We start from the raw sequence: 11,377 nt of genomic DNA on the forward strand, positions 1-11,377 counted from the left end.
CCTCCCTTGTTCTCTCTGTCTCTCTCTCTCTAAAAAAAATAAAAATAAACATTTTTTAAAAAGGCCAATTGGCCCCAGATTATAACTTGATGGGTCAGGAATGAAGTTTCAGAATCTGAACATTAACAATCACCGCGTATGTTTCTTTTTTTTTTAAAGTTCATTTATTTACTTTGAGAGACAGAAAGAGAGAGAGAGAGAGAGAGAGAGAGCACAAGTGGGGGAGGAACACATATATAGAGAGAGAGGATCCCAAGCAGATTCTGCAATGTCAGCACAGAGCCCATTTCAGGCTCGAACTCACAAACGGTGAGATCATGACCTGAGCGGAAATCAAGAGTGGGACGCTTAACCTACTGAGCCACCCAGACGCCCCTCGTGTGTTTCTAATGTGGGTATTGTGGGGACGCGATACAAGCCGCACAGCACTCTATGGTTGAAGTCAATTGTACAGAGTAGAATCAGTAGAATGAATCGAAATGCCAAGGTTTTTCACGCAGTACTCCCTACAGATTTAGAAACAACCGGCAGGTGGCGAGCGACTCACACAACCCGCAGTGGAGGACTGTGAGTTTTCCTGGTCCCCAAATCCCTGACCAAAAACTGCTCAGGCCAATAAAGAAGAATCCTGTTTCCTAAGCAAAGCTGTTAGTGATAAGGTGAGTTACTTCCCTTTACACCAGATTCCTGATGAGCAATGGCCCACCCACGTCTTTCCCTTTCCCCAGGAGCCAGCAGGTACTGTCTGGCAGGTACTGGTACCAGTAGGTACTGGTCTACATCATGAAGTTGTGGATGAGATCATTTGCCCCCTGAAGGTTCTTTCCATAAAAAAACTGGAAAAGATGTTTGTCTGCTCAAAGAATCGAGCCATGACCACGAAAGGGTCACATGGTGATGTCTGTATTGTCTATATAGTCAGAGCCGGAGGGGAGGTATCCTACTCAGTCCCTCATTTTGTGGATGAAAACCAGTCTAGGAAGAAGGTGAGCAGTTTGCCTGAGGACACAGCGCTAGAAAGTTCCAGAACCTGGAGTCTATCTCTTTGAATTCAAGTGGCTTGCTTTTGCACTGTCCTTAACACTACGGGTCTGCATGTGTCTGCAGTTCACCAGTGTCTGCTCATGACTTGCCATATGGGAGAAGCTAGGGATGACCATTTGGTTGGGGAAGAGAAGCTGTGTGACTTTAGGATTCCAAGAAGAATCTCCCCTTCCTAACTAGATTGTGTATTTACCCAATGGGGGTAGGCTGGCGGATGAGGGAGGGTGAGAGTCTAGACTAATGGAACTTGAGTCAGAGGGCTCTCCATTGTTGCCCCACCGTGACTTTTTAATGGACCTCCTTTTCTTACACACCTCCTTTTCTGCCTGCTAAACTACAAGCTTAGTGAAGGCAATGCTTGCCTTAGTTACCTCTAACTATGCTCTATAGTTAGTTGATGCATCAATGAGCATATCGACCCTGACCACTTTGGGATCAAAGTGGCATTTTCTAACACCTTAGATGAATAGCATATTCCTCCTGTTATGTACTCAGTATGCTCACACTTACTTAGCAAATGCATATAGTGTTCACTCTGTGGCAAGCACTGTTCTCAGAATGTTACAAATATTAACTCATTTCATTTCGTTTCTGTTGCTGTTTCTCTAAGGTTCCCTGTCAATAAATATCCATGTGTCAGAAATCACCCTCTTCCTCTCCCTCCTCCTCCCCCCAAAAGACCCTGCAATACTGGGCATAGGGAAGAGTGTTGGGGGGAAAGGAAAGAGTTAACTGGCCCACCTGGGAGCTCAGTTTCCCAAATAGACTCCGGGACCCTGGCGGTGGCCTCCTTCCTCACCTCAAGTGAGCAAACGCCCTTGGCCCTTGGGGCAGACGGCCAGGTCTGCACCGAGGTGGAGACGGCTCACAGCCGCCTGGCTGATTTATAGGCCAGCGCATTCCCGGGCCGCGCCGCAAGGAGTCGGGCTGAGCTCGGACTTTGGGAGGTGATGATGGACACAGGACACGTGGCCACACAATGGGGACACACGACTGACCTCAGTCACTTCGGCAAACTGCCCCTGCTTTCGGAGAGCGGCAGGAAAGCTTCAGAAGCTCCGGAACCCTGGGCGCCTGCGTCCTTCGCCCCAGCCCGTAGCTCGTGTCACCCTGTTGAGGGCAGAGAGCACCCAAGGGCGCTCATCCCCCCCCCCCCCTCCAGAGCTCTGAGAGGCCCCTCACCCTGAGCTTTAAAGCCTTTCCTGGAGCACGGGAGTTTTGATGCGGTGCACACTGTGTGAAGACAGGCACAAGGACCATTTCCTTGGGGCTGATTCTGGCCAGGACGTTGCTGGGAACGAACTTTCCCCGCGTGTCAGATGCCGGCACCCAGGGACTGGGTGACGCCTCCTCGCGGCGGGGCAGGGCGAAAGACAGAGGAAAGGCCAAAAGAGGGTGGAGAGGGTGTTGGGGGGGGGGGGAGGGATAGGAGGAGAGGCAACCGAGAGGAAGGGGGGATGGGAGTGGAGGCCGTATGAATTTGAGAAGGAGAGATCAAGTTGGGGAAAAAATAGCAAGGCTTTTTTTTTTTTTTCTTCCCTCCTTATATGCAAACTGTCACTTCGGGTTAGCGTGAGCCCTTATCTGGCTCATTAGCATGAGCTGTGGCGAACGCGCTTAAACCCTCTAATTATTTATTATGCCGTCACGGAGCAGGTCGCAACCCCGGGGCGCCCTTGCGGGGACCCGCAGAGGCGGACACTGCGCGCCGCTGGGGCGCAGCGCCCAGTGCGACTCTAAGCTACCAGGGTGAGATCCTCCTTGCTAGGAGCCCCGCGGGGAGCTGTTCCTCAGGGCAACGCGGCAGAATTATTGGGGCGTACCAGAAAGACCCCCCCCCACCCACCCCCGCATCCATCCCAGTGACGTGGCGCAGCCCTCGTCTCTCCAGTCTATACTTGCGCCCGGTCCTCTGAATTAGCAAATCTAAAGACCGAAGTTGGTGGGAAGGAAACAGCATTTTTGCAAAAGAACAAGGAGCTGGAGCTTGGATTGGGTGGTATGTTGGGTGCACCTCCCAGAAGGACCCTGGGGAGAGCCCGAAGGTGGGGGGAGCCCTCTTCCCCCTCTCCCCCACCGCTGCCCCCGCCGCGTTCCGAGAGAGTTGGTAAATTGGGGGGAAAGGCGCCCGGCTGCAAGCCGGCCACTCATGTCCAGGGCTCTATTCAGAAAACAGTTTCAAAATAAGTTAACCTCGGTAGGGTGTCCCCCCCTCTCCCCTTCTAATTGTCCCCCCTTCCCCCTCCCGCCCTCCGTTCGAGTCTGTTTTATGTTCCTCTGCGTTGTGCCAACTATTTTATCTTTATTCCTTCTCTTTCTCTTTGGCCATTCATTCCTTTTTTTGTGTGTGTGGCTTCCCTGGCTGATGTGCGGCTCGTTACCACCCACTGCACGCTCGCTCCTGTAGCTGAGGTGTTTCTATACAAACTCAAGCGTCCAGTTGTCATATTAATTATTACACTGAGTAATGACTGAAATGGTCAAAATAAGGGTAGACTCGAGAGCTCTTTTTCTTGCTGCTCAAAGATTCAGCAAAGAAGCCGTGCAACAAAGCAATAATTGGTCCCCAGAAACACTCCGACAAGGCATGGAATATAGGTTTCATAGAACCCTGCGATTGTGAAGGGGGGAAAGCTCTGAATGGACCCCACGCTTCTTTTCTAAACTCTCTTGCTGAGCAAAAAATGGACCTCTGTTTGAATACTGCCCTGATCCTTGAATACTATACCCAGCAGAGAAAAAAATGCACCATTTATTGTAAGTTTTTTTTTTTCTTCTGCAGCTATTCATGGGGTCTCTGTGAAGAATCAGCTGGTTTTGTTTACCGTGAAAGACCTTTACTTTATTTTCATTCTTGGAGGACGTGGGGTGGGGGGGAGGGACAGAGAGCCATGTGCCTAGACGGAGAGGAGCTGGCCTACTGTAACAAAATAGAGTGTAACAAATCCTACAAAAGTTTAGAATGTATTGATTCTTTGGAGAGCTATATAGATTAACGACTTTCTTTATGCTTATCCCAGGAAGGTATTTAATCATAATGTAAATGGGGCTTTAGAAAAAATAAAGACTTAGCAGCGTTAGTTCTCCTATTTGGAGAACTTCAAAAGGACTTGTGAGAGTGGCTGCAAATTACTCCCTCACCCCACCCGAAACCCCCCCTCCCTAACCAAAAAGCCACAATAAAATAATAGTTTGTGCTTTTATTGTTTTGGTTTTTTTTCCAGCTTTTCTTTTTCTCCTTTTTAAGGCATATTGAAAAAGCAAATAGATTTGTTTGAAGCCTGGATTCCTTAATGCAGGTGCAGGCCTGGCTGCTGTGACCAAGAAGCCAAGCCAAATCTGTGGTTCATGCTATTCTGCCTCACACACCCCCCCCCCACCACCACCCCCCTTCCCCAGGCCATCCCAGGCCGGTCAGACCTAACTCGGGGCTGGGCAGCAACAGTTTCTGAAGTTACCTTGGGAAGGGTGAGCTTGAAGACAACAGATTAAGCACTAATAAACTTTTCATTTTTCCTGGATAGGACGGTGTCGACTACAGGCCATGAATACTCTGTATACCCACTTTTCCTGAAGCATCTGTGACTTCTGGGACTTAGCGCTCACTGAAATTGAGGTTTATGCTAAAAATATTGTCTCCAAATCAAGAATCAAGGCCTGTGTTCATCTTTGTACTTAAATGTAATTTTGTTAAGTGATCTATTCAATGGAAAATCTAGTTTCACTTTTAATGTTAACTCCCTTCCCCCCAAACAAAAAGGATGGATGGAACCTTTTAAAAGACATAAGGCATATCTCCTTTCCATGGAGAGAAGGTGCACAATTCTGGAGCTTGAGGAGAGTGTGTGAGCAAAGGTAGCCCTGGTCTGGCCTTTAACTGTGAGTGGAAATTACAGTAACAGACTTGGGGTACCAGGGCCTCAGGTCTCTGGGGCAGCAGATCCTCCTGTATCACCAGGAAAGCCGGCTCCCCATGTAGATACCAGTGCTGAAGGCAGACCAGGATTAAACTAAAGTATGGTCCAGTTCCAGGATTCCCTAACAGAAGAGGGGCCTGCAATGCTAGAACAGAACGGCTTTCGTTGTTTTGCAGGAGAAAGAGAAACCCTCCCATCTTTCTGGGATGTCTATATTCTGGGTAATACACACCAAAGGCAGTCAATGTCCTGCCACCCCATTACAAGAATGGCAATCCCTGATATGTGTGGAGGGATTTACAAAGTGAATTCACAAACATCAGATTTAATTCTCCTGACAGCCTTGACAGATGAGCAAAGAAAGTGTCACTACTCCATTTATGGATGAAGGTATTAAACACTCCTTTTGTGAGTTTTCTTCTCCCTCTGCATCTAGATAAATGGCATTTTGAGTGTCCTAGTCAAGTAAAGCCCAGGGGACTTGCTCAGAGGCAGGCCCCCTGGTTGCCAAGAGAGCCACAGAAAGCTAGAGGTCAGGGCCAGTGGTTCTGCTAAAGCCCCTACATGCGCAAGCCGTGAAGCTTGTCCGTATCTGACCTCACTTGCTTCTGTTTTATGTTAAAATGTTGGGTTCAGTGCCACCTTGATTTTTGAGCATCACCCCATTCCTCTAAAATGACAGGAATTACCCACTTCCAGGTGTTGGGACAGTGGGACAAGGTGGTGATGAAGATCCGATGGCTGGACAATGGCTACAGCGATTGTCACAGCGTGGTACCAGGAAGCATCCTCCCACAATCCCTTTCCTGGATGGGCTGTGTGAGCAGTGACTTCCTCATAGTTTTAGAAAGGCTATTCTCATTAATCCCTTCCTATTTACCTCTGGCCCAGAGCGCTCCACATACATCTGGTTGAAACTTCACAACTCTTGGAAGTAGGTACCATAACTCCGAGCATGGGGCAGGTGAGGACTGTATCAAGTCCTAGCTATGAGGACTAGAACAGAGGCTATTTGCTCAAAGTCATAGCTGTTAAGCAACAGAGCCTGGATACCAAATCAAATCCATTTGTTCTATCTGCCAGTGCAAAGTCTAGGTTCCCTGGGCCTCAGAGAGCATACGGCAGTTCTCTCAGGGGTGTGTGTGTGTGTGTGTGTGTGTGTGTGTGTGTGCAGGGGTGGGTCCTAATCTAGGTCACAGGGTCAGAGGCAGGATTCCAATGGCCTTTTAAGCCTCAGTGTTTGTTTCAAGCTGATGAAACAACCAGAAGGGCAATTTCCGTGGCAAACTCTTGCTGGTGGTGCACAATCCCCAAAGACAGAGGCCAAGCCCCTCCAAAGGGAAGCTAGCCCACTCAACCTTGTGGTCTGAGAAGATGGAGAGGACACTGCCGGGCTGGGAAGGGTGGGTGGCAGGAGGAGCCTGCTTTGCGCTCACTCAAGTAGGCAGAAGGGAACGCCTGGGTTTTTGGAGATTTTGCAAAGCGGGTAAGGTCTCAGGCTGAGGATGCGGGAGTGGGGCGGGTTGAGAATGGGAGCTGGCTCTGGGCTGGAGCGGGGAGAAAAGGGACAAACGTTCCGGTGGCTTTGGCCGGAAGGATCCCAGCGCTCGCCGTCTTTTCTCCTGGGCTGAGGCCAACACGCAGGACCACTACAATGCATGGCTTCACTAGTAGGACTATTCGGGAGCGCATGTGATGGGGGGGGGGGGCTGGGGGTTGGGCTTAGGCTGTGGCCTTGAAGTCTCTGACAATTAGGATCTCCGCGCACGAGTGAGTGAAGTCCGCACCCGAAAAAGAAACCGAGGACGCGGGCGGGCTATTGGCAACTTTTCCGCACCCCTAGACACACCACTGGAAATGAGCTGGTGTTCGCCGCTCTTGCACTGATCGAGAAACTGAGGGCCGTAGAGAAAGAGGAGCTTGTTCAAGGTTAAAACGCAGAAACAGTGCTAGAGCCAGGACCACAGACTTTGTCAAATGGCGGAATGATAGAGTCTGAATTGGAAGGGCGCTTGAATCAGCCTGCGAAAGAAAACGCACTTCGATGGGTCCGTGTTGGCGACTCCGCTCATTTTGCTCAAGAGGAGTGGATGGGGCACAGGCGGCTTTTCGTGGACGCCTCCTAGCGGCCTGCACCCGGGGCTCACCGCCGGGGCGTGCGGGTGGGGAGACACGCCTGAATAACCGCTATTTGGTCAGGTGGTCTACCAGGGGCTTCTTGGGGTAGCAAAACGGTGATGTGGCTGTTTTAGGCCTCACAGCCTCCTATACTTCCCAGAAATGAAGACAAAACTTATCTTGGAGTCCTCTCAACTCCTTTCCCGGGGTGGGGGGCAGGGGATTGGGGGTGAGGGGAGAGGACAGAAGTGTAAATGCCACCGAGTCCATCAGTCCTGTGGGGTCGACAAGCCACAGGTTACTGTGAGGAAGGAGGCTGGGTGGGGAAAGAGGGTTACAGAACTGGTCTCTGTTGGCACGGTTAGGTCCCGTGCTTCCCAAACCCACACGTTTTCAAAGAGGAAACTGAGGCAGAGAAGACAGGTGCTTCATCTGGGAGCCATTCGTCCTCACTGCCCATCACCGCCACCGCTACTGTTCTGGCAACCCTCGAAGCTAGGCACACAAACCAAAGGTGGCTCCTTGGGTCACCCCCACAGATCCTTTAGAAAGACCCATCTCCCCAAAGGGAAGTCCAATGAGAAGCAATTATTTGGGTAAATCTCCACAATCCATTCTCCACAATCAGGTCTCCGATCAAAACTGTCTATTTCTACTGCACAAATCAACCGGACGATTCCCTCTTCTTCTGTCTATGACGCGACCTGAGACGTGCCCCCAGCCTCCTTCCCCCGCCTCCAGCAGAGCGGTGCGGAGATGGGAGCGGCGGCTGGGTCCGCATTCTCCAAAGGGCCGCTTCCCAAGGCGCCCCGAAGCTGGACCCGGCTCCGGCCGGAGAGCGCCAGGGCCGAGGCCCAGGAAGGGCGCCTGGGTGGGCGCAGTCCCAGCGGCCGAGCGACGGCTGCAAGCGACTCCCCCTCCCTCGCGGCGCCAGCACGCGGCCCCGCCGGGCTCCGCTCCCAGTCGCCTGCCACCGGCCCGCCGGGCACACGCCTGGGGCGGGATGGAGGCTGCGCCAAGGCAGCCGAGGTAACTGCGGCGGTGCCCAACGACCAGAGAAACTCCTCTGGCCCCTCAACCTCCACCCCCAACTCTTTTCTCAGACCCACTTTGGGAAACCCCAGAGCGCCCCGCGCTTTATGCATCCCCCAGCCGGTCCGGAAATCATCCTCTGGGATAAAGCCACTGAGGTCATCCTGGGGGGCATCGCGGCCAAACACCTACGTATAGTTCTGATCCCAACCAACCCTCAAGGATATCACCTCCCGTCTTTATCGGCCCTCTCCACAGTTGTTCAGTTGTGAGGAGCATATCCTAGTTTTTATACCTGGATGGGACATTAGAGACCATCCAATCCAAACTTCTGTTGCTACAGACGAGGAAACTGAGGCTCGGAGCGGATTCCACTCACCAAGGGCCACAGAGCTAGCGAGAGGATGCTTTGGGACTAGAACCCAGCCTTAACGGTACTTTTATTTACTTTCGCAGTCCAGTAATTCCCACGGAGTTCTCCCCATCTTTCTAACCTTCGATCCCAAATTTGCTTCAGCTCCCAAGAACAGCGAAGACCCCCCCCCCAAGAGAATGACAGTAGGTAGAAGAAAGCAGGAAAAATGGAGCCCCAGTCTCGTCAACCCGCACACCGCCTCGTGGCACTTTTTCTGCTCAAAGCCTTCCCTGAGCTTTGCTCCAAGTTCTCAGGAGAATCCCGAGGCACTTCACCCCAAACCTTTCCACCCATACACCCCCAATTCCCAGGGCCATTCGCTCGTCCAGACACGCAGGCCCCCCCTTTCTAGAGCCACCCCCGGCTGCAGCCCGCCCTAAGCGCGCCGCCTGTTTATTCAGCCGGGAGTCCGGCACGCGCCAGGCGCACGCACTGCAACAACAAACCCGGCTGAATGGAGAGTTTGCAAGGAGCCGGCGCAGGGACCGGGCGGGGGGAGGGGAGAGGAGGAGGGAGAGTTTAGGGAGTGGGTGGGAGGAGGAGGGAGGAGGAGGGGGGAGTGGGGGCTGCAGCCGCTCGCTACAGCAGCGGGGAGTGGGGGGCGAGGCGGGGCCAGCGCTGCGCGTGGGGCTGGGTGTCCCATTGAAAAGGCGGCCGCACTCCGGCCGCCCAGCACTCTCTCACTTCTGGCCAGGGAACGTGGAAGGCGCACCGACAGGGCACCGGCCAGGGAGGGCGAGGGCAAGAAGGAAATAAGAAAGAAAGGGAGTTAACAAAATTTAAAAAAACAAAACAAAACAAAAACAGCCTGAGCCACGGCTGGAGAGACCGAGACCCCGGCGCAAGCGAGCGCAGCCCTAGGGGGCGAGGAACGGGAGACTCAGCAGAGCGTGCTCACCACTGACTTTTGCTCCTTCTGCCTTTAAAACAAAACAAAACAAAACAAAAAACAAAAACAACAACAACAAAAAACAAGAAGGCGCGAGCGGCAGGCTCACACGCGAGCGCCACGCGAGGCTCCTGAAGCCAACCCGCGAAGGGAGGAGGGGAGGGAGGAGGAGGAGGAGTGGAGGGAGGAGGAAAAGCGTTTGCACCTTCGCTGCTCCCACCCAAAGAAGTCTCCCCGGGATTTTGTTTGGGTTTTTTTGTTGTTGTTGTTTTGTTTTTTTAACTTCCCTCCGGGCTGCCTCTTCATCTCTCCCCTTCTTTCCCTCTCTGTTCGTGCACCCAAGTCCTGTCTGTGTCCCCTCGCGCGCCCGCACCTCGCGTCCCCGCTTGCTCCCCTTCGGCGACTCTTTGGCGGCCGCTGCGCATGGAGAGCTCTGCCAAGATGGAGAGCGGCGGCGCCGGCCAGCAGCCGCAGCCGCAGCCGCAGCCGCAGCCGCAGCAGCCCTTCCTGCCGCCCGCAGCCTGCTTCTTTGCCACGGCCGCGGCGGCGGCGGCGGCGGCAGCGGCGGCGGCGGCGCAGAGCGCACAGCAGCAGCAGCAGCAGCAACAGCAGCAGCAGCAGCAGCAGCAGCAGCAGCAGCAGCAGGCGCCGCAGCTGAGCCCGGCGGCCGACGGCCAGCCCTCAGGGGGCGGTCACAAGTCAGCGTCCAAGCAAGTCAAGCGACAGCGCTCGTCCTCGCCCGAACTGATGCGCTGCAAACGCCGGCTCAACTTCAGCGGCTTCGGCTACAGCCTGCCGCAGCAGCAGCCGGCCGCCGTGGCGCGCCGCAACGAGCGCGAGCGCAACCGCGTCAAACTGGTCAACCTGGGCTTTGCCACGCTCCGGGAGCACGTCCCCAACGGCGCGGCCAACAAGAAGATGAGCAAGGTGGAGACGCTGCGCTCCGCGGTCGAGTACATCCGCGCGCTACAGCAGCTGCTGGACGAACACGACGCGGTGAGCGCCGCCTTCCAGGCTGGCGTCCTGTCGCCCACCATCTCCCCCAACTACTCCAACGACATGAACTCCATGGCCGGCTCGCCGGTCTCCTCCTACTCGTCCGACGAGGGCTCTTACGACCCACTCAGCCCCGAGGAGCAAGAGCTGCTCGACTTCACCAACTGGTTCTGAGGGGCTCGGCCTTGTCCCGGCCCCGGTGCGAGTGGACTTTGGAAGCAGGTAGGTTGCATTTGGGAGTGAACAGTGTGATATTCTTACCTTCATTCTTTTTCCTCCGTCTTAGTGTCTGAAGGAGGGGGACTGTCTCCACGGAGATGGGGGGGAGGGGGTTGATTTAAAGAATTTGTAAATTAATTTAAAGTTTGTCGGTTTCAAACCCTGGTTTGTTAGTTTCAGGATTGGCCTCTAAGAGTGGCTGGAGGAGGGGGATAACGGGTGGGGGGGGCGGTTTGCGAACGATGGAGAACCGAGTACTGGGACCTGTCAAAAGAGGTGCTGCACCTGACAGATCCTCCCTCAAACCTCCACTTTCCCCCACTGCCAGCCTCCAAGTTCATACTAACCTCTCCCCTTCTTCTCAAGTTATAGGGTCACCGCACAACCTACATCTTTAGTGCTTTCTTGTCAGCGATGTTGGAAGGGAGGAAAAAAAAAAAGAAAAAAGAAGAGAAGAAGGAAAGAAAAAAATAAATTCAGGCAACCAACCGCAAGACCAACTAAGCAGCGCATGCCTGAGAAGCAAGGCTCTCTCGAAACAGGGATGCGCTCAGAACTCTATCTTTGCACTCCCAATTCTTTACGGAGATATGAAGGGTGACTAGGACCTGAGTCAAAGTGCAGGATGCAGCTTGCGTGCAAAAGCAGTGGGCTCCTGGCGGAAGGGAGCAGCACAGCCCTAGAGAAAATTCCCACCCACCAGTAACAGGCAGAACTGAAAGCACTTGCTAGGGTGCCCTCACCTCC

The 11,377-nt window shown here is 53.4% G+C and overlaps 1 protein-coding gene across 1 annotated transcript; it reads left to right on the forward strand.

Moving 5' to 3' along the window:
* The first annotated feature begins 9,838 nt into the window (after positions 1 to 9,838).
* Positions 9,839 to 11,056, forward strand: ASCL1 (achaete-scute family bHLH transcription factor 1). The gene is made up of 2 exons (XM_047868649.1): positions 9,839 to 10,633; positions 10,997 to 11,056. Exon 1 carries the CDS (start codon positions 9,839 to 9,841, stop codon positions 10,583 to 10,585), a length of 747 nt encoding a protein of 248 aa, XP_047724605.1. The 3' UTR covers positions 10,586 to 10,633; positions 10,997 to 11,056.
* The last annotated feature ends 321 nt before the right edge of the window (positions 11,057 to 11,377 follow it).

Source organism: Prionailurus viverrinus, chromosome B4, assembly GCF_022837055.1.
Source record: "Prionailurus viverrinus isolate Anna chromosome B4, UM_Priviv_1.0, whole genome shotgun sequence".
Classification (NCBI taxonomy): domain Eukaryota; kingdom Metazoa; phylum Chordata; class Mammalia; order Carnivora; family Felidae; genus Prionailurus; species Prionailurus viverrinus.

What these genes read in the sequence shown, in the direction of transcription:
- ASCL1 (XM_047868649.1), top strand. Translation starts at nt 9,839, where the DNA reads ATGGAGAGCTCTGCCAAGATGGAGAGCGGCGGCGCCGGCCAGCAGCCG.